The sequence below is a fragment of the Dermochelys coriacea genome, chromosome 2 (assembly GCF_009764565.3).
Source record: "Dermochelys coriacea isolate rDerCor1 chromosome 2, rDerCor1.pri.v4, whole genome shotgun sequence".
NCBI classification, from domain to species: Eukaryota; Metazoa; Chordata; order Testudines; family Dermochelyidae; genus Dermochelys; species Dermochelys coriacea.
Window position 1 is genome coordinate 157817415 of NC_050069.1, and position 25146 is coordinate 157842560.

A 25146-nucleotide genomic window follows, 5' to 3' on the forward strand; every position below is an offset into this window, starting at 1 on the left:
TAGCAGTAATGACTTTGTATCATATAAAGCCAAATCGTGGAGGTGGTGATAGCAGTTTCATAGTAAAGGTAGCACTGTGATTTGTAGGAAATTCGGGAGTAAAATCCCTCTTTTAAATACCCTACAGATTAGATTGCTTTACCAAAATTTAGCATATTAATTTCTTAGAGGACAACTGAATTTTCTGTGATGTTTTCAGACCATCATCTTGCAAGATTTGAAAAGGAAGCATTGAAAAGTGGCCCCTCTTAACATGTGGTCCTGGGAGCCTAACACTTTTTTGTCTCTTCAGATCTAACAGCCTAGAGTCCATACCAACTCCAGACTTCACATGCAGCTTTGGTAACATCTCAAGTATGGCTGCATTTAAAAAAAATAATCAAATTATTCCCTTTTTCTGATAATTTACTTCTCCACGATGGGAACTTAGTGGAAATGGTGGTCTCCATTCTTAGAATGCTGTCAGCCTGCTTTCCTGGCTGCAACTGTGCTCAGCACAGGCAGCCTGCTAGGATAGGCTGGTCAGAAGGCAGGCAATGAGAGAGGGACTTCTGAGGCAGAAGAGATAGAAGAAGGGTAGCTGTCCAGGATGATAAGCCCAGTAGAGTACACTCCTCCCTAAAGCTCTTTGCTGGAGGGCTTAAAATCTATCTTCCTTTCCCTTTCTCTCCCAAATGACAAATCAATTTGTTATCCTAGTACTCTCCCCACCCAACGTGATTGACATCTTCATGCTCTCTGCAATCTGCTGTTGGCCTTATCTCCCTGTTCCTTACACCATATAGTGAAATCTTGGTTCTATTGAAATCCATGTCAAAATTCCAATTGACTTCACTGGGGCCAGGGTTTCAACCCAAGTCTCCTCTCTCCTGCCTGACCTCCCTGACATAATCTAGCTTCCCCATTAGTGGTTCCCAGTTTAAAGGAGGAATTTGGTACAAGTAGTGAGGGAGGCAGATCACACTGGGTGCACAGGTTAGACTAAATGACTTCTTGCAATAAAGGAGGCAAGTTGAGACTGGTTTCTTCCATGATTCCTGATTTATCTTGCTTGCCTGAAACTAGAAACCATTGCTCTTTTTATTAAGGCAACTGTACAATATAAAATATTATCATTGTACATATTCAGGATCAGATTAATATTCAAACAACCTGGCTGAAGATTCTGGTTTGCTAGCGGAGGATCCTCCCTCCTTTGAGTACACTAGAAAGGGTGACCAAATTTCTAAATGCCTATCCTTTTTTTGGTGCTTCTCTTGTGTATATGCTTGGCATGAAAACTTTTCCATTACAAGGACAGTCCAGATTTTACTATACCATTATTCCATAAGAGGAGGAATCATATTTTCCAGTAATGTGCAATACAAAGTGTAGCTGCTAAAAAAATAATAAATAAATAAAAAATTAATGTGGTGTTCTATTTAAAGTGTAGATCCTCTACTGGAGCATTAAATAACCAGATCGGGGATCTCTAGAAAGCCAGATTTTTGTCATAAAATGAATCTCTTCTAATAATTTCCTTCCCAAACCATCTTCTTCCTGGACACAAACAGCACGTGTTCCCACATATTTTCCCCTTTTTCCACAACTCCTCCAGCAAAGCACCTCCTTAGTAGCAAAAATATGATGACTCTTAACTGGAGTTAAATGTCATCTATACATCAATTTATAAACATTTTCTTTGAGTTACACAATTTGAAGGTAAGGAGTATTTGTGGCACCTTAGAGACTAACAAATTTATTTGAGCATAAGCTTTTGTGAGCTTCATGCATCCGATGAAGTGAGCTGTAGCTCACGAAAGCTTATGCTCAAATAAATTTGTTACTCTCTCTAAAGTGCCACAAGTACTCCTTTTCTTTTTGCGGATACCGACTAACACAGCTGCTATTCTGAAACAAATTGAAGGTGTATATTCCCTTGACGATATTCTCACTCATCCAGATCAATTTCTTTGTCCAAATCCGTCTCCCACCTTTTCATCTGGGTTGTTTTCTTATCAACATCTTTTTCAATCAAAATTTTATATATCTTAGATATTAAACTTTTTGTTTCAGCTTGCTCTTGGGTTAACTCTTCCAATGTGGTTAAAGGTCTAAATAGAGCCGCCTTATATCCAGATTTCACAATAAAATATTTAACTTGTAAATATAAAGATCCCATATTTCAATATTTACATAATCACATACCTCTTGGTATGATTTTCAAATCAGGACCCAGGAACAGCTGTTTGATTTTGAGTAATCTTAGCTCTTACTCACAATGAATAATCACTCTGATAATAAGGAATTTATTCCAAGGAAATATTAATTAAAGAAGCTAAGGAAGAATCCCTTGGCAACAAGAAATTTAAAAAAAAATGTTCAAACTTGCTACAGTCGGCTGCATGCATGGCTGATTTTTTAATTATTATTTTAGTGACCTAAGTTTCTTTTTAACCCACTAATTATTATGAATAGCTATATTTGGGCTCCAGTCTTCAAGTTTCACCCAGTATTTGGAAGGTCTGTTATTAATCCAGTTGATCACATCTTTTAATTGTGATGCATAATAATAAGCCAAATTAGGGAAAGCTACTTCACCCCATTTTGTAAGCTTATACACAACTTTATACAGAACCACCCTTTTTTCTTTCTCTTTTTCCATATGGATTTTAATAGCACATCCTGCCATGTTTTTGATGTCATGTCAGAGGACAGACGGGGATAAACTGAAACAAAAATAACTTTGAAAGGACATTTCAAATTTCAGATATGTTCTAGAAATTTCAGATGTGTTCTATTCCTCTAAGTATTTTATTCCATATTGGAGGGTAATTTGCCTTAAAAATATTTGTATGCTTCTCCATAGTATTTATTCCTAAATATTTTAAAGATTTCTTTATCCATTTAAAATTATGTCACTGAACATAGGGTTTTTATACCTTTTCAGAAATATGAATTATTGACATTTCAGATTTCTTGTAGTTTATTCTGAATCTTCAACCGACCCAGATTCCAAAGTCAGTTGTTTTGTCATTTTTAATGAGGTTTTTGAATCCTGCAAATATAGCAAGACATCATCAGCATACAAAGCTATTTGTATTCTAATCCAGAAGGTGTTTTGATACCCTTTACTGGGGATCTGTTTCTCACATTCATTGCAAATGGCTCCATTGCCAAAGCAATCAGGGTTGCAGTTATCCCCCTATCTTGTACCCTCTTCAAATTAAAAGGAGGGGATTGATGACCAATAACCAAAACAGACGTTTGAGGATGATTATATTGGGCCAATGTGCCCCTATAAAACTGATTTCCAAAACCAAACCTTACCAAAATCTACCTGAACTACTCCCACTCCCGCTAGTCAAAGGCTTTCTCAGCACCAAAGAGATTCGTGCACATTAGAACTGATAGAATTAACATTATAGATCAAATTCAGAGTTCTTCTGATATTATCAGATAGATGCCTGCCACCAACAGACCCAAATTGGTTAGAGTGAACATATTTGATGAGACTCCATCTGTTTGCTAGTACCTTGGCATAAATTTTAGCATCCGCATGAATTAAAAAAATAGGTCAGTATGATGCACAATTGGTAAGATCATTTCCTTCTTTAGGAATGACAGACTTTGCCCCTTTCCATGAATCTGATATCTCATTCCCCTGCAATATGCCCTTAAACAACACTTAGAGCTGTATAATACTCCCCAGAAAACCGATTGAAACCTGGAGTTTTATTGGATTTTAAATTCTTAATTACAACTTCAACTTCCTCTGCAACAATCTGCCTACCACATCATCCCCAAGAGCTGAAGTAGTTTCTCACTTCTCAAATATCTATTTACAAATTCAGGATTTGGATGTTCTGAAACATATAAAGTGTGGAAAATGTTTCATAAATCTGTTTTATGTCAGTTACTAAATCTCTCTTTATTTCTAATCAGAGGGATGGCTGATTTATCCTGTTTCTTTTTTAACTTTCTGGCTAAAAGCCTATGAGCTTTATTGTCCTTTTCATCATGATTTTGTTTAATGTTTTTAAGTGTTTGCTCATCCTTGCCTGTTTGTAACAGGTTAATCTTCCCTCTTATTGAAATTATTTTTTATACACTCTTTTAGATCCTGTAGTCTTATGTTTACCTTCCAAAACATAAAGTTCTTTAACCAAACTCTCTCCTTCAAGAACTCTGAGGTCTGATGCTTTATTTATAAGGATCCCCCTTATTATTACCTTTCAGCATCCCAGAGAACATTTAATTGATCACCATCATTGTCATTTTCTTCTATATATTTCTGGAAATATTTTAGCTTTTTAATTCTAGCTGGGGTCATAGAACAAAGCCCTATTCAATCACCAGGCCTTTTTGTTTTTCCTCCTGAATGCCCTGTGTGTATATTCGATTGATCCAAAGTGGGATTAAACACCTTCTTAAAACCCCCTCTAGAATAATAGCCCTTTTCCAAAAATTGATTTAAAAAGAAAGAAGCTTGCCCTTGATAGAAAGCATATACATTGGCTAAATTGAGAAGTTTTACCATTCAAGGACCCCTTAATTAAAATACATCTGTTCTCTGTATCTATGCGCTGTGCTGAAACAATAAAAGGGAAGTGTTTAGCAAAAAGTATTGCCACCCGTCTTCTATTAGATTGCCCTGCAGAGACCTATGGTAACTGTGTCCAAGAAGTATTCAGGTATTTATAATTTTTCTTCATGTTTTCTGTAAATAGATTGCACTAGAAACATCTTTTTTCAGTGATCAGAATACACTTTTCCTTTTTGTTTGATTGTCCATCCATCTAACATTAAGTCATTACATTAATAAACTCACCCATGAATGCTAAGTCTACACTCACCCATAAATTATAAATTCTGAGCCCCAACATTTATATTAATATCTTTTCTATTAAAACATATACAACAATACTTAACATCTATATCTGTTCTCTTGTTCTCTCTTTTTTAATGTTGTTGTAAAAGAAATTAAATTAACACTCTGAATGTAATAATATGTTTCCAGACTCTTCTGCTTTTATCATGCTTTCAAATGCAGAGCTGAAATCATTGGATCTTCTGCTTGAAGTAGAATGGTAGATCTTATTAACTGCGTTTGCAGTTTCATAAATTCCTATATCTCTGTACAGTTGTAAGGTGCTGTCAAATGGATAAGGAGTACTTTCCCTGAATAGCTTATATTCTAAATGTAGCATGGACCAGTTGATATAGCACTGGACTGTGTGCTAGGAAACGTAGGTTTTACTCCAAGCTCTGACATGAACTTGCTGTGTGACTTTGGGCAAGTCACTTAACTACTCTGCTCTTAAGTTTCCTCATCTGTAAAATGGAGATAATAATAATGGGATAATAACGCTTACCTATGCTTTGTGGATGTTTTCACATCTATGGATGACACAAACTGAATGGCTGGTTGCTGATTTTAGTGGTGCAATAGTAGATAGAGATGGAAGCCCCCCCAGAAAGAAATAACAGGGTTTTGTGGGTTTTTTTGTAATTGTTCAGTGCTTTTATAGAGTAAAAATCTGATTTAAAGTTCTACAAATTATGGCATTTTCCCTTTGGTAGCTGATGCTCTCTGTGCTTAGAGAAGAATTGGAACTTGTATTTAATTTAAAAACAGAAAAATATGGAAAAATTCTAGAATCAAAGTTTTGATTTCATTTATTCACTTGAATTTCCATTGGCCCTGACTATTGCAGTGCTATGCTAAATACACCCACAATCTCCAACAATATAACTCCTGTAGGCTTGATTTAACTCTCTGACGATAAGATGCAATAAAATCTGAAGCAGCATACTTAGGGGATGAAATAATATCAGTATTTTGAAGAATTATTGTTTCAGCTGCTTGTAAAAATTAAAACTAATAGGCCATTAACAATGTGAATTATCTAACAGCTTGGTGTTCAGAGGTGTGTGCGCAAACATGCTCTGTAATTAGGCATGTGTAATCTCTGCGTCACTGATGTCAATATCAAATTTAACTGCTATTTTAAAGCTTTGTTTTTAAGGCGTTTTCTTTGTCTTAAGGCTTGGAAAGTATTCATGAAAATCCAAATATTTTGTATTGGCTGCCTTTGAACTGTTAATTGACTGAAACAATAGCTAAGCAACAGAGGATAACACTGAAGGAGGACTGCGGTTTTATAATGTTAACTCTGATGTAATGTTCTCCCGCAGCAAAAGTACATGTAAGAGCAGAATGCTGCGAAACCAGGTATTCTCATAGCACATTCTATCTCGTGGGGATTTAAACTAACCTTGAACTTCTCCACTAAACTAAATTGGTTCCCGGGTTTTATAGGACTGCTTTCTCATAACTCTGAAAACATTACAACATTAACCTTATAAATTCAGGAAAGTGTTGTGTAACTTTAAATTGAATGAATAGAGCATCAATGCTAAAATAACACAAATTTTCAGCCTGATGAACAATGAAATACAGTGGAGATTAGTGCCAAATGCTTTTTTCTATAGGCCAGATCCTCAGTAATATAAATTAGCATTACTCCATAGACTTCAATGGACTGGTGAAAGTTTTCACCAGGATCTGGCCCTCTATGTGAGGAAAATCTTATTTTTGTTCACACTTATTAATTGTAAATTATTTTAAAATGACTTTTTAAAATAATTAGATTAATTGCAACATGTTTTGTTCAGTTTTAGTCTTGCCAAAATTTCTTTCCTCCTCTTCTGTTACATGGAGTTTTTCTTTTAAGTTTAATTTCTTGTCATGGTTGCTTGAATTGGTTCTACTCTTACTTTTATTGAATAGTATCTCCTTGGCATGGCTCGTAAATTGACAGTTGAATAACTGTGTTAACAAGAGTGATGCTTTTGCTTTCTGTTCCTGCTTTCTGTGCTTTTCTTATTGTATCAGTAATAAATCAGTACTAAATTTAGTAAATAAGGTCTATTTTTAAAATGGGAGCCTGCATTTCTTTGTTTTGTTTTGCTTGGGGAAGGCAAATATAAAAATGTATTAACAGCACCTTTGTTTGTTACAAAATTACAGAAAATGTCAAAGAGGCAGACCTGATGCTAAGGAAACATAAGAGAACAAAAAAAACACATGAATTAAACAATTAATAAACAGAGGGCATATTAGGAAGAAATATTAAATTCTTGCAGAGGTGAATAGCTAATCATGCTCATCAGGGAAACGTATTTATGATTGGAAAGACACATTAAAAAAACTGCAAAAATTGAGTGTTTATGAAAATTTGCCCTATTACAGTTTTAAGCATCTTAATGGTATGAAGTATTCTCTTCTAGGAGAGAGGCATATGTTAGGATTCCCCTAACAAAACCACTTGTTTAAAGAACTGTTACTTCCTGTATTGTATACCACAATCACGGAAGTAAAGATATCATACTTTTAATTGTATTAATAAAATTACATTATATGAAATTATCTCTGATCAGGGAAGTGGGAGAACTGCAGAGATTTTTACTGATAATATTAAGATGTGGTACTACAGAGATCTTCTCACAATCCACTGTTCTGCCAGATTCTGTTCTGCATCGCTACTTCCGGTAAGATAGGAATTGTAGCTTTCTTCTAAATTGCTGGCAGAATATCTCTGTGGTTAGGCCAGCAGAGGATACTGTCTACATATGTTATGGTACTCTTTGTGCCTGTTGATCAATATGTAAAGTAGATGTAATGCCTCCATAGGGTGTTAGGAAATTTAATGACTGTAGGCAAAGCACTTCAAGATCACTTGACAAAAGATGTTATCTAAGCGCAAAGCAGCCAGATTTTTCAAACTGAATTGCCTACATTATCCAGATACATAAGTGTCCTGATTTTCAGAGTTAAACATTCACAAGTCTTGCTGACTTTAGGCAGAAATATTCGTATTTAGCACCTCTAAAAATCAAACAGCTTACCTGGGACCATAAATATGGATTTAAGTGTCTAACTTTAGGCACCCAGTTCTAGAAATATTGGCCAGTATTCTGCATAATATTAGAATTTCATCTCTTCTCTTTTGTATATCCAGCGTGCAGTGGCCCTAGAAATGATCATTTTAATTAGTGGCCTCTTGTGGCGCTGCTCTGCTATTAGCCTATCTTGTTCTTTCACATTTATAGCAAATGGTCAGTTTCCACATAAAACTTATCTTTTTTGGACTATTGAATCATATTCTCAGAGAATGAAATGGGGAAAATCAAGTGATTTATTTGCCATGACAAAGACCTTTCAAATCAGCCATTTCAGAAATTAAAGTCTAGTAAAAATATTTTGTAATTTTGGGTTTAAAAGATGAAATTGACTTTCTCTCAACTTAGTTTTATATGTCTAATGATGAGTTAGAGGTAAAGGAAGGTTTCTTTTAAATTGTGTTTTAAAAGGCATTTGTTCTTACAGACTTGTTGCATGTTATGCAACTCTGGGATACCAATGAAATTTTACTGTAGGCACTGAGAACCTTTTAGCTAAAAAGTAATAAATACCCAGATGCTTGCACATAAGCCACCTTTCAGAAATAAGGGTTCAGTCTTGTCCTGCGCAGAAAGTCAATAGAAGTATTGCTTGAGTATAGAGACTGTAAAATCAGGGTGAAATTCAATTCCTAACTGACTTTGCTTTAGCTGACATTTCTTTTTATTTCTGCTTGCTTTTTTTTCTAGTGCTCTACGGTATCAGGAAACTGGACAGCTCTCCATTAAATACCCAAGCGTCATATGTACTGAAGCATCTGATATTGCTTTCTTTACCAGTTTGTCTCCTAGTCCAGAGGTAATGATGATACATTTATTACTTACAAGCAAAAATGTTCTATCTTAATTTATCAGCAATGAATCTCACCATCAGAATTCAGACCATCTTAAAAAGATGAAGCAGATGCAAGCCTTGCAGAGATAAAAGAGCAAGAGTGCACTGTACTAAGTTTTAACATAGAACTATAAATGTAGCACATAATCCACTGCCCCGACCTCCATTTTCAAAATGTTTAGAGCTGAACACAAGACTTTTAATTAGAGAGATGAAAACCAGTTAATAAAATTACTGGAGTCTCCTTATGAAATCCTTAATGTCATTATCCTCTCTTATAATTTCATCAGAAGGCTTTTGGAGTAAGTGGCAGTTATTGTAGAAATTCAGCAAAAAATATCCTAATAAGCAGAGACGAACTATATTATCCATAAATAGCTTGATTAGCCAATAAACAATCTTACCTAACCAGAGCAAGGTGGGTAATGAGATTCTCTGATTACATGCAAATAATATTGTTAAGGTTACCTATTACTGTCCTCCTAGCATTCTCCTTTCTGTAAACCTTCTAATTAAACTGCAGGATTTTCTTTCAGTAATATTTTTATTTATAGCTAAATGTTTTAGATCGAGGGATTCTAATTGAAAACTTGTCATCTAATTGATCCCTCCATCATTTGGATTGACATTTGCCTTTTATCTAACTCAGGGGTTCTCAACCTTTTTCTCTCTGAGGCCCCCCTTGACATGCTATACAAACTCCAGGGCCCAACAGTGGTGGGGGAGGGGGACTCGGGGCTCTGGGATGGTAAGGGGAGCCTTGGGCATAGGCATAGTTTGACTTCTATTTGGCAGCGGGGGAAGGGCCGGCAGGGCTTGGGCCAGCTCCGCACAATGCAGTCCAGGAAGGGAGTGCTAACTCCACTCCCTGACACACCTCAGCAGGCCACCCAGGGGGGACACAACCAAAAAATATAACTCAAAGGGGGGACTCAGTTCAAAAAGTCTGAAAACCACTCAGGGTGCAAGGAGGGGGGTAGCTAGGGGCAGGGCATGGGCAGAGGGGTGGCTCAGGGTGCAGGGAGGCGGTAGGTAGGGGCTGTGTGCTGGGAGGGCTACCCCTGCGGTGGCTACGTCCTGAAGGCTCCGCTGCCCTGGAGCCAGGTCCCCCAACGCATGCAACTCTTACCAGCTGCGTGAGCAGTCACAGGGGCCTAGGAGCTGAGGAGCAGCCACAACCCCGGGCACTAGCAGCGGACGCGGGAATGCCACAACTGCCTGCTCCATGGCACCACCAGCCAGAGGAGCAGCTGCCCTGCACTGCCTGGCTCTGACTTCTGACCTATGACCTGGCCAGAGCACGGGGCCTGAGAGGGCCTGGGGAAGAGGAGATGGGGGGAGATGCCCCTGGGACTGCCCCACTCTGGGTAAGGCACTGCAGTTTTGGGGGGCAACACTGGGGCTCAGGACTTCAGCCCTGTGCTGCTCACGGTTTCAGCCTGGGGGGTGCGGCCTGAGGGGAGGATGCTGGGGCGCCTCTACTACTCCAAGCTTCAGTGGGAGTAGGGGGAGCACCGGGACTCCTGGCTTCAGACCAGGGGGGCACCAGAGCTCCTGGCTTCTGCTCCACACCACTGCTAGCTTCAGCCTTGGGAGGAGGACACGCCAGGGCTCCCCTGCTGCTCCCAGCTTCACCCTGTGGGGAGTTGCCAGGGCTCCCAGCTTCTGCCCCACGCCACTGCCAGGGCTCAGGGCACCAAGTTTCAGCCAGGGGGCCCTGTGGCTCCCCTGAAAGGTCTTGCAAACTCCCAGGGTGCCACAGACTCCCAGTTGAGAATCGCTGATCTCACTGATTTACTTGGGAAGGTTGGTGTATGTTTGCGTGTGTACGCACACGTGCATAATGAGCTGTCTTTATGTTGTAGTATTAGTGTAATAGCAAGGATTAGCAGAATATTCTTCTAGAGTCTTAAACTGATTTATATTTTCCTGTTGATTATTTAAAGATAAAGACTTATCTGAAGCCCAGGGAGCAGGGCTATGAGTATTTTAGTTCAGGCATTACATACAAGAGAGCATACGTTACTTGGCTGCTGGTGAATACCTGGGGTGTACTATGGCAGAGTGTCTCCATCTGCCCAGGAAGTGCATCAGAAGACAAATAATGACCATCCTAATGCATCTGTGTTCTAAGGTATGCCTTAAAGGTGTACAACAGGCAGGAGCGTTATGTGTAGCTTATTTTGAAAATATGCAGATATGTAAGATGTTGCCTGTGCTCTTTCTGTACCATAAATTCTCTGTGGCATCTCTTTGGAGCATAGGTGGCTGTCTCTCCACTGGTAGGTAACAGGTAAGTAACCAGGGTGTCATGTCACTGGCTTTTGTATCTCAGGAAGGAGGACAGGGACCATGATCTGGCAGGGATGGTCAGCAGAACCTATATTTCTTCAAAATACTGAGAAATGCAGAAGAGGTTTAAAGAGTGGTGTGAAATCCTATTCTAGATGGGAGGAGCTGCAGGAGAGGAGACTCCTGGACCCAGCTGTGTGAGGGGACAAAGAGGAGGCAGGTGATGAAGTGTTGAAGCAGACGCAAAGAGAGAGATTGGCACATGTCCATGTAGGGTTTTAATAAGTAAGGATGGGTATTTTGAACTGGAGCCTGAAATGAGTGGGGAGACAGTGGAACTACTTGAGGAAAGTGAGGAGATGAAGTGGTGCTGCTTTGTACATGAAGAATAGGAAAACATCAGCCGTCTCTGTGCTGGAATTGGGAGATTTGGGACTTGGGTAGGCCATGGATAATGGAGTTGCAGTAGTTATGGCAATGGCATGGATGAGGGTTTCAGCAGAGGTGGAGTAGAGATAGTGGCATACATAGGTATTGTAGTGGAGGTAGTGATTTGTCTCCTGATCGAGATAAGTCAGTCATGCCTTCAAGTAAATGCAAATTACTTCAACTGGAGTAAGAAACAACAGTCATAACAAAGTAACGCTGTGCTAACTTAGTTCAGAGCCCTTATTCTAAACTGCAGCAAGTCCACTCCATTCCTACGTTCGTTCTCCAACTCCAACTGCAGCTAATGACTTTTAAGATCTGGAACAATCTGTAAAAGGGGTGAGTAACTGGACAGTCAGTCACCACAGTGATAAAACAGATTTTCAGAAGAAGGGAGTTCAGAGTCAAGGATGATTCCAGAGTTACAGACAACAAAGGTAAATGGGAGATATGAGTTGAGCAGGACAGGAAAGGAGATGGAAATTTGGTTGAGGATGCCCTTCTTGCCACAGAAAAGAACTGCTGTCTTTTGAGATGGTTAGCTTATAGAATTAGAGTTTGGACCTATTACACGCTGTTTAGTACAGCCTTTAGAAAATTCAGAAATAAGGCACACTGCACATAGAGGCTATTCTTCAAGGCTTGCTCTGGGCCTCTAATCCTCATCCAACAGAAAATGCTTGACAGGACTAGGAAATGGTGAAACATCTAAACTATGGAAGAATTACTGACTGGACGCCTTCACTGGGGTACTTGTTGCACAAAGAAAAATTCATGACATAAAAGTAAACATGATCTGATAAGAGCCCAGAAGTTTCAGTAGCAAATGGCTGTCAGTGTCCTGCGCACAAGAAAACATTCTAACCAGTATCAAAGTGGATAGTAAGGTGGAAAAAACACAGAACTCTCCTCTGCTCTCTTGCCTTGCTTTTCTTTGGTCTTCATTAAATAATGGGGAATTGTTTGACTCCCTCCTACAGAGGGTAAATTTATGAATTTAAGTGCCTGGGACAGTGTTTCCTTGGGGTCTGCAAACTGTTCTTACATTCAAATTAACATTTGAGATTTGCTGATCTTCACCTAACATTATTTTAGATTGTGGATGTGTCCAAAGGGTGCTAGACACTTTCCAGACCCAAGAAGAAGACACAATCACTGCCCTGAAAAGCTTACAATCTGCTGTATTAGTTTATACATAGTTTCTAATTTTTCATCCTTATCAGATGTTAATATTATTGAAGAGTAATGGAAAGGGAAGAAAGGATAAGTAAACAGTCTGTTCGTTGTCATAGCAAACTTATTGTAGATAGTCCCTTTCCCAACAGTTAAGCAAACCATAAAGTGTTCCAGACCTTAGCATGAAAGGGCCATTCATTGTTCACTAATTTATTCACAGCTATTTATTTTGCCGTCCCCTGTTTTTCTGATGACTGTTGAGATAAGGAAATGTAGAAGTCTGTGGACAGCTCTTTACTGGAAATATATGAAGACTAAAAAAAAATGCAAAGTATTACAGTAAAAGTGGTAATCATGCAAGTAATACTATCACTTAATTCTATGTGTGCCAGTTCTGATTTTTTTTTTAAACTTTGCATAGATAAATTCCCCATATCTTGATAAGGCTTGAAAAATCCACTCATTCCCTTGCCATGCCTTTTCCAGAACTTGATTTGCATAACTGTAAGGACCTTTTAGAAAATGAAAATAAGTTTTTAAATGTCATCTGAATACATCAAATGCAATGCTGTCCACAAGCAGCCCCATGCATCTACAGATGCTCATAGCTCTGTAAGCAGCAGCTGTGCAAAGATGAGAAGACATTGGTCAGTTTCACTTCTGCTATTTAGATTCTTGTGGGCAAAAGTGTCATGAATCATGTTGACCTCCCATTGCTTCTGGGAACAGCCCTGATAAGTTGCGAAGGCGGACACTGGTGATCATGGGCCGTAGGTATCAAAGGCAGGGGAAGGCTAAGCCTACCCAACCGGCCTGAGTAGCCCTGTCCACACTCCACCCCCAGACTCCCTCCTGCTTCCCGCCATGCTCCGCTGTGGCTCTTCCTTCTCGCATGGCTGGGGCCCTGGGCCAGTGGCACCAGAACCGGGGGCCTCTTCCCCACCAGGGCTCCACCCCTGGCCAGGCCAGTGTGGAACCTGGCTGGGGAACCCGGGCAGCTGTAGGGAGCTGCAGCGGGACCCTCCACCTTCTCGGGATGTGTTGGGCAGTCCCCAGCCTGTATTCCCATCCGCCAGGCTCCCCAGCTACCTGGGGCAGGAGGAGGGTCTGCAACACCACACCAGCTGCCCGTGCAGCTCTCCCTGACCTGGCTCAGGCCGTGGGGGGCCTCAGAGCCACAGGTCAGCCACAGGGAGAGCCATGTGGGGAGCTGGGGTCCCTTCACCTGTCCTGGGCAGGGGGCTTGGGACATGGGCAGGGGGCTGCTTTTGCCTCCACCTTGGGTGGGGGCCCCTGCCCCCCCCCCGACTTTTGGGAGGGCTCCAGCGCCCTTGCCCCAGTCTGGGGCTACTGGGAGCCAGTCTGCAGCCAGGGACTCTGAACAGCGGGAGCCGGGCGTTCTGGGGATGGGGGCCATGCTGCCTGCCTGCCTGCCTGCCACGCTGGGAGCCACACACAGCTGCCTGCCCACCCGCTGCTATGGGGCTCGGGCTGGGGGCCACGCTGTCTGCCCACCCGCCAAGTGCTCCAGGGTTGGGGGGGTCACTTGGGCAGCCTGGGGCTGTCAGGGATAGGGGGCTCTGGGCTCCGGCAGAGGAAAGGGGGCTCCAGTGAGGGAAGGGAGATGACCAGAGGCTAGCCTCTCCAAACTTGCGGTTCATCCACCACCCATGCTGGTGATATTCTTGGGAGGTGAAGATACAAACAATGTAGGGCAGAGGAGTAGTGGAGAGCTTTCCACAGTGCCTCTCACAGCAGCCCAGAGGGGATGGGGGCAGGATTCAAAAAGGATTAGACGTTTATATTAGTAATGAGAACCTGTGACATTACATTAGCTAGGCTTTTAGAATGGGAGATAAAGCCTGAGCCACAGTGTCTATCCAGTTATTTTTAGAGTGGTGACCTGAGCCCTGCAGTTCCGTGTCTGTCAACCTGGGCTCTGAGACACACTGCTGCATGCTGTATCCTAAAGGGCCTGATTGGGCACTGTTGAAGCCAATGGGTGTTTTTGCTCTGATTTAACTGGGAGCAAAATTGCTCCCTAACTGCCGATGATTCAAATGAAACTTTCCTGATGAGCAAATTATTTTACAATTGTCTAGAGCAGTGCTCATTGGGCCTTCCTGTGCAACACTAAGTACTGGCCACTGTCGGACAGGAATTCCCATAGTAGACCCGACCAGTGGGCCCATGCTCCTATTTACCTACTGTGCTATAACTTGCGGAGATCACCATCATGCTAAAAAGTAATGATAGTGGGCATACTGGGCAAAAGCTCAATGTAAAATTTAAGTCAAGGTGACTCCTGGTTTGCATACTCAGTGAATCTCTTGGAAAAATTTCTGAGAAGCTGTTTGTTAGAGGAGAGGCCTTCATCATTCTGAAAAGCCGCAGTGGCATGCTATATTGGCATTAGACTCTGCCCAAGCGACCTGGCAATCTATAGCTGTGATTAATTTACAAATCTGATTTGTTTTTTGTAGACTGTGCCAAAAAGTACTAAAGAAACTCTGTGTGAGAATATTCCTCAGAACAAGGAAATAAGTGATACTGAAATGGCAGACTTTGGAGGTAAGACCTTTTATAACACTTGATTTTAATTACAGAAGAATTACTGTGCAGTTTTTCCTCCTAAGGTCTAAATATTCATTTAACCTAATCTTAACCGGGACACATACTGACATCATAACTGATGTGTGTATATACATGCTGTATCCTTGCATTATCTCCTGATCACCACAGTGAATACTGTACTCCAGTGCTGCTTGACAGCTAAACATTATAGTCATTGCTGAGGGACCTGCTAGCAACACTATCTTTCAGGGTTTGTGTGGGTTTTTTATAGAAAACCAAGTTTATAACGACCATGATATTTGCTGTGGGGTACCACCTTTCTTATGAGGCTTAGCCAAGAAGTATTTTTTCTTTGTAGAAAATCCATTATTGTAAGAATGTCAAAGTAAAGTGGATTGTTTTTAATGTATTTTCATTCTTCTAACTTTAAATGGGGTTGGCTAATGTGGGGTAATCACTTTCGGTATTTTCAGGAGACATTTTTAGGCCCATAGTCAGTCCTGGTGTAACTGGGTTCAACTCTGTTGACTTCATTGGAGTTGCATAGATTTCCACCAGGGCTGAATTTATCTTGAACATCCTTACTAAGATAAGTTTTTAAAAAGTAATTCCTATGCATGTATGATTTGTTCATTTTTCTTTTCTTAAATCAATTTTTAGTACAAATTTGATATTGTTGACTAAAGTCAATGTTTTCCAACAGATAAGTTACTGAAGCTATTTCCTATTGTAAATATAAGAAATATTTTTAGATGTATCATATAACACAGAGAGGTTAGAGTTGACAAATAGATTTTCAGTGACAATCATTACATAATACATTCATTGCTAATAGGTATTTAAATCATCACTACATCATGATTATCTAGTCTGACCTCTTTCACATTGCAGGCCACAGAACCTCACCTATCCACTCCTGTAATCGACCCATAACCTCTGGCTAAGTTACTGAAGTCCTCAAATCATGATTTAAAGACTTCAAGTTACAGAGGATCCACCATTTACTCTAGTTCAAACCTGCAAGTGACCCAGGCCCCATTCTGCAGAGAAAGGTGAAAACCTCCCATGGTCTCTGCCAATCTGACTTGAGGGAAAATTGCTTCTCGACCCCAAATATGGCAATCAGTTAGATCCTGAGCATATCAGCAAGATCCACCAGCCAGACACTTGGGAAAGAATTCACTGAACAGTATTAACTCAGAGCTCTCTCCATCGAGGGCCCCATCTCCAGCCAATGAAGTTAATTGCTGCTAGCACTTGCAGATGGGCCACATACCATTGTATGCAACCTCCTCATACCATCCCCTCATTAAACTCAGTCTTGAAACCAATCAGGGTTTTTTTTGCCTCCACTTTTCCCCTTGGAAGGCTGTTCCTGAACTTCACTTCTCTGATTGTTGGAAACCATCATCTAATTTCAAGTCTAAACTTGATGGCCAGTTTATCTGCATTTTCTTTTGTGCCAACATGGACCCTTAACTTAAATAACTCCCTGCTATTGATCCCTCTGATGTATTTATAGAGATCAATCATCTGTCCTCTCATCCTTCATTTGGGTAAGGTAAACAAGCCAAGCTCCTTGAGTTTTCTCTTATAAGGTAGGTTTTCATTCCTCTGCTATCCTAGTAGCTCTTCTCTGCACCTGTTCCAGTTTGAATTCATCTTTCTTAAACATGGGAGACCAGAATTGCACACAGTATTCCAGATGAGATCTCATCAGTGCCTTGTATAATGGTACTAACACTTCTCTGTCTCTACTAGAAATACCTCACCTGATGCATGCTATGATTGCATTATTCTTTTTCTTGGCCGCATCACACTGGTGGCTCATAGTCATCCTTGGATTGCCCAATACACTTCCAACTGATAAGTACCCAACTTAAAATTCTTGTTGTTAGTCCCTAAATGTATGACCTTGCACTTTGCACTATTTAATTTCATCCCATTTCTATTACTGCAGTTTTCAAGGTTGTCCAGGTCTTTTTACATTTTCCGGTCCTCCTCCTTGTTGGTAATACCTCCCAACTTTGTGTTATCTGCAAATTTTATTAGCATACTCTTACTTTTTGTGCCAAGGTCAGTAATAAAACTGTTAAATAAGATAGGTTCCAATATGGATCCCTGAGGGACTCCAATAGTAACCTCCCTCCAGCCTGACACTTCACCTTTCAGTATGACCTGTTGTAGTGTCCTCTTTAACCAGTTCCTTATCCACCTTTCAATTCTCATATTCATCCCCATCTTCTCCAATTTAACTAATAATTTCCCATGTGGAACTGTATCAAATGCCTTCCTGAAATCCAGGTAGAATAGATATACTGCATTTCCTTTGTCTAAAAAATCAGTTATCTTTTCAAAGACTCATAGACTTTAAGGTCAGAAGGGACCATTATGATCATCTAGTCTGACTACCTGCACAATGCAGGCCACAGAATCTCACCCACCCACTCCTGTAACAAACCCTTGACCTATGTCTGAGCTATTGAAGTCCTCAACTTGTGGTTTAAAGACTTCAAGGTTCAGAGAATCCTCCAGCAAATGACCCAGGCGCCACGCCGCAGAGGATGGCGAAACCTCCAAAGCCTCTGCCAATTTGCCCTGGAGGAAAATTCTTTCCCGACCCCAGATATGGCGATCAGCTAAACCCTGAGCATGTGGGCAAGACTCACCAGCCAGACACCCCGGAAAGAATTCTCTGTAGTAACTCAGATCCCACCCTATCTAGCATCCCATCACAGGCCGTTGGACACATTTAGCGCTAATAGTCAAAGAGATCAGGTTGGTCTGACACAATCTACCTTTTGTAAAACCTTTTTGTATTTTATCCCAATTACCATTTACCTCTTTGTCCTTAACTACTTTCTCTTTCAAAATTTATTCTAAGACCTTGCATACAATTGAGGTCAAACTAACAGGCCTGTAGTTTCCTGGATGACATTTTTCCCCCTTTCTTAAAAATAAGTACTGTGTTAGCAATTCTCCCGCCATTGGGTACAACCACCGAATTTACAAATTCATTAAAAATCCTTGCTATTGGGTTAGCAACTTCATGAGCCAGTTCCTTTAATATTCTTGGATGGAGATTATCTGCCCCTTTCCTTCCCCCCTGCCTCCGATTGCTCCCAAAAGCTGTTTGAGAATGACTTCAACCTTGGATGTGGTAGTAACTTCTATTTCCACATCCTCATTTCCATTAGCAACTACCCCATAGCTCTTCATTACCCTTATTAAAAACTCAGGCAAAGTATTCATTTCGGTGTAGGGTCATGCCTAGATAATCTTTAATCTCCACCCCATCTTCAGCGCTTAGTGGTCCCACTTCTTTCCCTGTTTTCTTTTTATTTATAAGGCTAAAGAACCTTTTACTACTGGTTTTAATTTCAGTTCCAAGGTCCAACTCTGCTTGGCTTTTGGCAGTTCTCACTTTAACCCTACACTTTATGATCTTCAAGAGAGAGCTTTCTTATTGATCCATCCCATCTTCCATTCCTTGCAGGCTTTCTGCTTCCTCTTAATCGCCTGTTTGTGATGCTTGTTCATCCTTTTTGGTCTGCAACCTTTCCTATGATTTTTTTTCCCCTTTGCTTGGGATGCAGACTTCAGATAGCTTCTGCAACTTTGATTTCCAAGTCTCCTCCACATTCAGATCCTTTCTACTTTCCTTATTATTTTGCTTAATTTTTTTAAGTTTGCCCTTTTGAAATCAAGGACCTTAATTGCAGACCTATTTTTGTTTCTGTTTAGTTTAAACTGAATTACTCACGATCACTTGAACCAAGATTGTTCTGTACATCCAGTTCTTCTATGAGGACCTTGTAATTTACTTATATTAAATCTAAAATGCTGATTTGATGAAGAAATCTGTAAGCTGTCAACTCCAGGAATATCTAGGCCCTACCATTATTAGTAGAACTTGTCCGTCAATCTATATCTGGGAAGTTAGTCATCCATAATCACACAATTCACCGCAGTATTTATTTAATTAAAGGTCACTATTCATACCCCAGATTAGATCCTGGGGGTCTGTAGCATACTCCAAACACTGTCACACTGGAGCCTGTGTTAGCTTTCTTTCCCAAAGTGATTTTGAACCAAGCAGATACCACTTTATCCATTCCATCACTGTCAATTTCTTTACAGTCTACTTTGTCATTAATGTACAATGCTGCTGCTCCATCATTACCTTTATTTCTGCCTTTTCTGCACGGCACATTCCCATCCATAACTGTACTCCAGTCATGACTACTATTCCACCATGTTTCTGTTGTTCCTATAATATGTGGTTTTATGCACCAGTAGTTCTAGTTCCTCCATTTTGTTACCCAGGCTCCCTGTATTGGTGTACAGACATCTTCGCTGTTTTGTACTGGGCTTCACCCAGATTCCTCGCCCAATTAGGTATAGTCATTCTCCTGCCAGTATCGCCTACCTGACAATGCCAATACCACTGACAGTAACAATCTTTTCCTCTTGATGTCCATTCTTCTACCCTCTGTCGTTCCTTCCTCCATTGCTGGGTCCTCTTTTTAATTTTCCTCCCACTCCACGTTAGAATCAGGCATGGAGATTACATGAGCATCACCTAGCAGTCTCCCCTGAGATCCTAATTTAAAGCTCTCTTAATCAGTTGTGCCAATCTCCATCCCAGCAGTCTATTTCCCATCCTGCTCAGGTGGAGTCCATCCCATGAGAACTGTCCTCTGTTGGTGAATGCCTCCCAGTGGTTGAACATCCCAAAACCCTCCTTATAGCACCACTTCCTTGAGCCAACTGTTAATCATCATGATCATCATCATCATCTTGTCTCTCCTTCATTCTCCTCCTCTAGGGACAGGTAGAATCCCACTGAAGATCACCTGAGCCTCCATTTCTTTAAGTGTCTTCCCCAGCTTGGCATAGTGTCCATTGATGTGTTCCAGTGAGACTCTGGCTGTGTCATTTGTCCCCTTGTAAAGGATAAACTTTCCCCCATCCAGCTTGCATCTGCAAGTTTTGACGTTTCTGTTCAGCCTCCACTTGCCTTCCCTCCATCATCTGCTCAAGTCCCCTTCAAAACTCAACCATAGTTTCTGCCTGGATCTCCGAGCCTCCAATCTTCTCTTCCATCAGATCTATGAGGCAGCACTGCACACCAAACAAAGCACCTTTCAGGTACCCACTCCAGGATAATGTACATCCCTCAGTTTCCACATCTAGTTATCCACATAGTCTCTCCCATTCCTTGGGTCACTACCACTCCTGCCTCTGTAGCCTGTCATAGTCTTCCCGCCTAAGCTCCCGGCGAGAGACAGAGAGAAAAACACACACACACACACACACACACACTCCCCTCTTCCCCCCCTCCCCAACTCCTACAAATTCCCATTCAAACTCCCATTTCCAGCTGTTTGTTGGCTCCTTGCATATGATTAGACCAGTGATACTCAGCCCAAAGATATTCAGAAGCCAAATTAGCAATCAGCATTACCCAAAAGAGCCACAGTAGTATGAATTCATTGTTTCATTTATGAGAGTACTATTCATATTTAAACAGTATGACAGGGGAAATACTTAGCATGTACATATATATTTATGTATATATATATTACATATATATAATACATATATATTCATATATATAAAACAACAAAAAGAATATATATAGTCTTACAGCAAATATGTTGTTAACTTAGTGCAAATTGATAACTTAATTGGTTAATAACATAGTAAAAGCATCCTGATTGGTTAATAACTTTGGTTAATAATTAAGTCACACAGTGTTTTAATATCATGTGCTGCAAAGAGCTGCAGGAGACTTATTAAAGAGCCACTTGCGGTTCATGAGCCGCAGTCTAAGTATCACTGGATTGGACTACCTTAAATTGAAATGCTATTATATTTTTCTTTAAACACTTCAACTAAAATAGAACAAAATATTCACTTGTGACTCTATTTTCTTCTGCTTTTAAAGTAAAATGTAAAAAGTCAGTAAAAAGTAAATCACTGCTATATGATGTTCAAGGCCTGAATCTCACTTTTGAAAGCTAGCCAACAGAGCACTTTCAAGATTCATTTTCACTTTGCTTCCAAGCAGACTTACAGTCTAACTGCAACCAGTCATTAGAGGAATCTCACTGGGGAAGTCTTGGCTCCATGAAGCAGATCCCATCTCTGCGAAATCTCCATGAGGAATCTACAAGGAACAGCACTCTTCTAGTGTGTTCTGTGAATGCAAATAGTTTGGCCATCTCTGATCAGGTACTGAGTCCCCCTGAAAGTGGAAGGCCAGATGCTTCTATAGAGGAATCTGCCAATCATTTCAAAAGGACAGCACTGGCAAAAGAAGGCATTGAAATGGCACAAAGTGGAACTGCCACTTTTTCTTCATCAAAACAAAATGACTCCTCAGAGCCAATTTCAACACAAAGTTCCCTTGCAGTCTGATGCATCACGTCTTCCTTTCTGAGAAACAGCAGTACTATGAAATACTGAAGGCAGACTTCTCGGAGAACAATTCAAGATACTAATATAAAGACTTCAGCAACTGGAACCTTTTTCATATTGAGAAGTAGCCAGAAGGTACAGATCTAGAAAGGCAGATGAGATGGCCTTCAAGAAAACAGATATCCTGTTACAATTGGCTTGTGAGAGATGAACAATTTTGATACAGAATATCTTCTGGGGAATGGCTGAATTCCTGATTTTATGCTAGCCGTTTGAGGGGTATTGAAAGAGGCAGAGGGGGTGTAGCCACTTTGAGGGCCAAGGTGGAATAACTACCTATGATGATTTTTATCCAGCTCTGCCTCCCCTTGTTCAGAGTCACCCTGTCTTCCTTCCTGCACTCTTCACATGAGTAATCATCTCCTACTGCCTGGCCCTACCCCATCATCCACCCTGTCACAACAGCAGATGGGTGGCTGTAGAGACTGAGAGAGGACTTTGGCATGGAGATCATAGCAGCTCTTGCTGAAGAAGTAGCCAATAGGCAATAGCAGCTGGACAGTGAGAATGAGCCTATTCACCTGCTGAGGCAGGGGTGGGCAAACTTTTTGGCCTGAGGGCCACATCAGGTTTCGGAAATTGTATGGAGGGCCAGTTAGGGGAGGCACAGAGCACCAGTGGCTGACAACGCTACAGCCATGCCGCCCAGAGCGTTGTCCAGTTGCCCAGAGCGTTGCGCTGGTGTAGTGTAGTAAATTGCTCTCCGTAACTGCTACCAGTAGCACATTCCTACGCAGAGCAGTTTAATACACTACACCTGCAGCATGGCACGCTGAGGCTGCAGGGGAGGAGCCAGGGGTGAGCCTTCTGGGCCAGGAGCTCAGGGGCTGGGCAGGAGGGTCCCACAGGCCGGATGTGGCCCGCAGGCCATAGTTTGCCCACCTCTGTGCTGAGGAGAGGCTAGTTGAAGGGGCAAGGACCATTTTGAAGAGGACGTGAGAGAGGGCATTAGACCAAAGAGGGGGATGGGTTTGGAGGGATCAGATGGGCAAGGCAGCCAGGATGAATAATCATCCTTTGCGTAACATGACAGGTCTTCGAGATATCACAAGTCTGTTTTCAATATGCACATTTCAAACTGCTTTAAAGAAAATAACTTGTTTCTCAAAACTACAGCTACAAATTGCCAAAATTCCAGTTAGAAACGTTTACCTTAGGTAGCCGCTTTTTCCAAACCCACTTTTTGGAAGAAAATGGATGAAGTTCTCTGTACTTGTATTTTGAACTATTTCTCATTTTCTCAAATGACTTGTTTTATTTCTATAAAAAAGTGATTTTTTTTTCCTAATTTGTTTTTGATATTGAAACATTTTAATGAACTCTCAATTAGTGTGGTGGTCTCTAAATTACAGTTTTCCTTTTTAAGATAAATCTTCATTTTGAAAATGTACATCTACCTATATTTTTCACAGGGAAAGGGGCATATTTGAAATTCACTATATATAGACAAAATATATTTTATTTATACAGCGGAGTTTTGCTGATTATTTAATTTTTATTTGTGTGAGTTGAAGTGAATTATTCTAAAGGAATATGGTCATCCAATAAATTCAGTTTTTTTTCATAGGAATTGTAAAAATGTTTTAAAAATTCAAACTTTATTTTATTAAACTACGTTCTTGTTGCACACATAGGGGGCAATAACATTTTTTAATGTTGTTAGTAATATCTAAAATACTAGACGCATCTGCCAAAAGCACACTCGTTGCAACCCAGCTATAACCAAACTGTTCCCTGACTGTTCTACATCCATTTGACTTAGTGGAAAGAGCAAAGGCCTGGGATTCAGGAGACCTGGGCTCTGTTTCCGGTTATGCCAGTGGCCTACTTGGCGACCTTGGACAAGTCACTTTCCTTCCTCTGTGCCTCAGTTTTCCCCTCTGTCAAATGGGGATAATGATGCTGACCTCTGTAGTAAAGTGCTTTGATATCTACTGATGAAAAGTGCCCTTATAAGAGCTAGGCATTATTATTAGGTATACTTTGAGGACGCTTTTTTCTTTTCTTTTTTTAAGACAAACACAGGGCGAACAACTAATGGAGTTGTAGAGACACGGATGGGTTACTTTCATTCTTACATTGTTCTATGTTTTCTCATTTAATATTTTATGATGTACTTTGGGGGATATTTTCTTCTTGATTTCAGAAGAATGCATAAAAACAGGAAATGACTGCCGGTCAGACATCTATGTCCTCTAATGACTTCCTGCACTCCTTTTCAGATCTAGTTTAAAAAAATGCTCCTGTCAACTCAAATCCCTGCACAGACCCTGGAATAAAGAGGGACATGTTCTGGCAAGTATTTTGTTCTCCTGAGATACCAAGCTAGATGGTCTGAAGCTGCACTTGCTTTCAATTCATTTCCAGATGCAGCTCAGTGAGTTGGCTTAGTTTAACCCTGTATGGTTTGAGTTTGATTATCTGTGTCCCTGTGCTCCATCCTGATAGTTAAGATCAGCTGGTTGACAGTATTATTATTATTTTTTCTACTACAGGAACATAATCAGGATCAGGGCCACATAGTAATACAAGGTTTGTATGTCTAGGGCTGGTGAGGGCATGTTCTTAAAAGAAGGACTCCCCCCCCCCCATCGATTTGTAGTATTGTGAGTTCCAACCATTCAAAAACCATGAACCAGATGCCAAAAAATCCATGATATTTTAAAAACATTACATTTTGCATTCTATTTATTTGCCTTCAAGTTCTTGAGCGTTTAGTTTTCACATTTTCAAGCTTTTCTCTGCAATCAGGAGGGCTAGAAACAAACTTCAAAAATGCAAGCTGAGATTCTCACATACTCGCATGTCTCCAGGAGCTCATGGTTTCAAAATAACTCATTTAATGAACAAAAAGAAATAACTTATAAATGCAGTAGTACTGCTATAATCTATCTAGCCATATTGTCTCTCTCAGTCTGTAAGAGCCAATAGGAAGTTTGGCACTCCACAGGGTATGTCTTCACTGCAGAGTTAACTTGGGCTCTTACGCTGGTATTGCCACTATCCCACTTCCGTCCATACACAAACGGTCTCCCCAGAGTATGGTGATGTCTTAAACTCATGCTGGCTCATCTGGGGATGTGGTTTAGAGCCTGGATTCAGCTTTCACTAGTAACCTGTCCACTTTGCATTGAGGATGTGGGCTAACTCATTTAGTGCTGATAATCCTTCAGTGCCTACCTATAAGTACGCCTGTGTGCCCAGAAGGACACACGAGTTCTTCCACAATTCACTGAGAGAGAATGAGAGTGGCTCAATTTACTGCAGCACAAAGAACCATGGGATATGGCCCCAGAAGTCCTAGCAATACACACTGCTGAATGCAGCCCCATCCGATGAAGTGAGCTGTAGCTCACGAAAGTTTATGCTCAAATAAATTTGTTAGTCTCTAAGGTGCCACAAGTCCTCCTTTT

At 40.7% G+C, this 25146-nt stretch overlaps 1 protein-coding gene across 4 annotated transcripts in view; it reads left to right on the plus strand.

The window, feature by feature from the left end:
* LOC119852235 (palmitoyltransferase ZDHHC11-like) overlaps positions 1-24611 on the plus strand; it is a 91462-nt gene extending 66851 nt beyond the window's left edge. For 3 of the 4 annotated variants that reach the window (XM_038393360.2, XM_038393359.2, XM_043508556.1), the window contains exons 9-11: positions 8635-8743; positions 15160-15247; positions 21324-23294. In XM_038393360.2, coding sequence (XP_038249288.1) covers positions 8635-8743; positions 15160-15247; positions 21324-21673 — 547 coding nt within the window. In that variant the 3' untranslated portion in view covers positions 21674-23294. Of the gene's footprint in view, positions 1-8634; positions 8744-15159; positions 15248-21323; positions 23295-23955 lie in introns of those variants that run through there. The other variant, XM_043508554.1, reaches the window with a different exon arrangement.
* Positions 24612-25146: the final 535 nt, after the last annotated feature.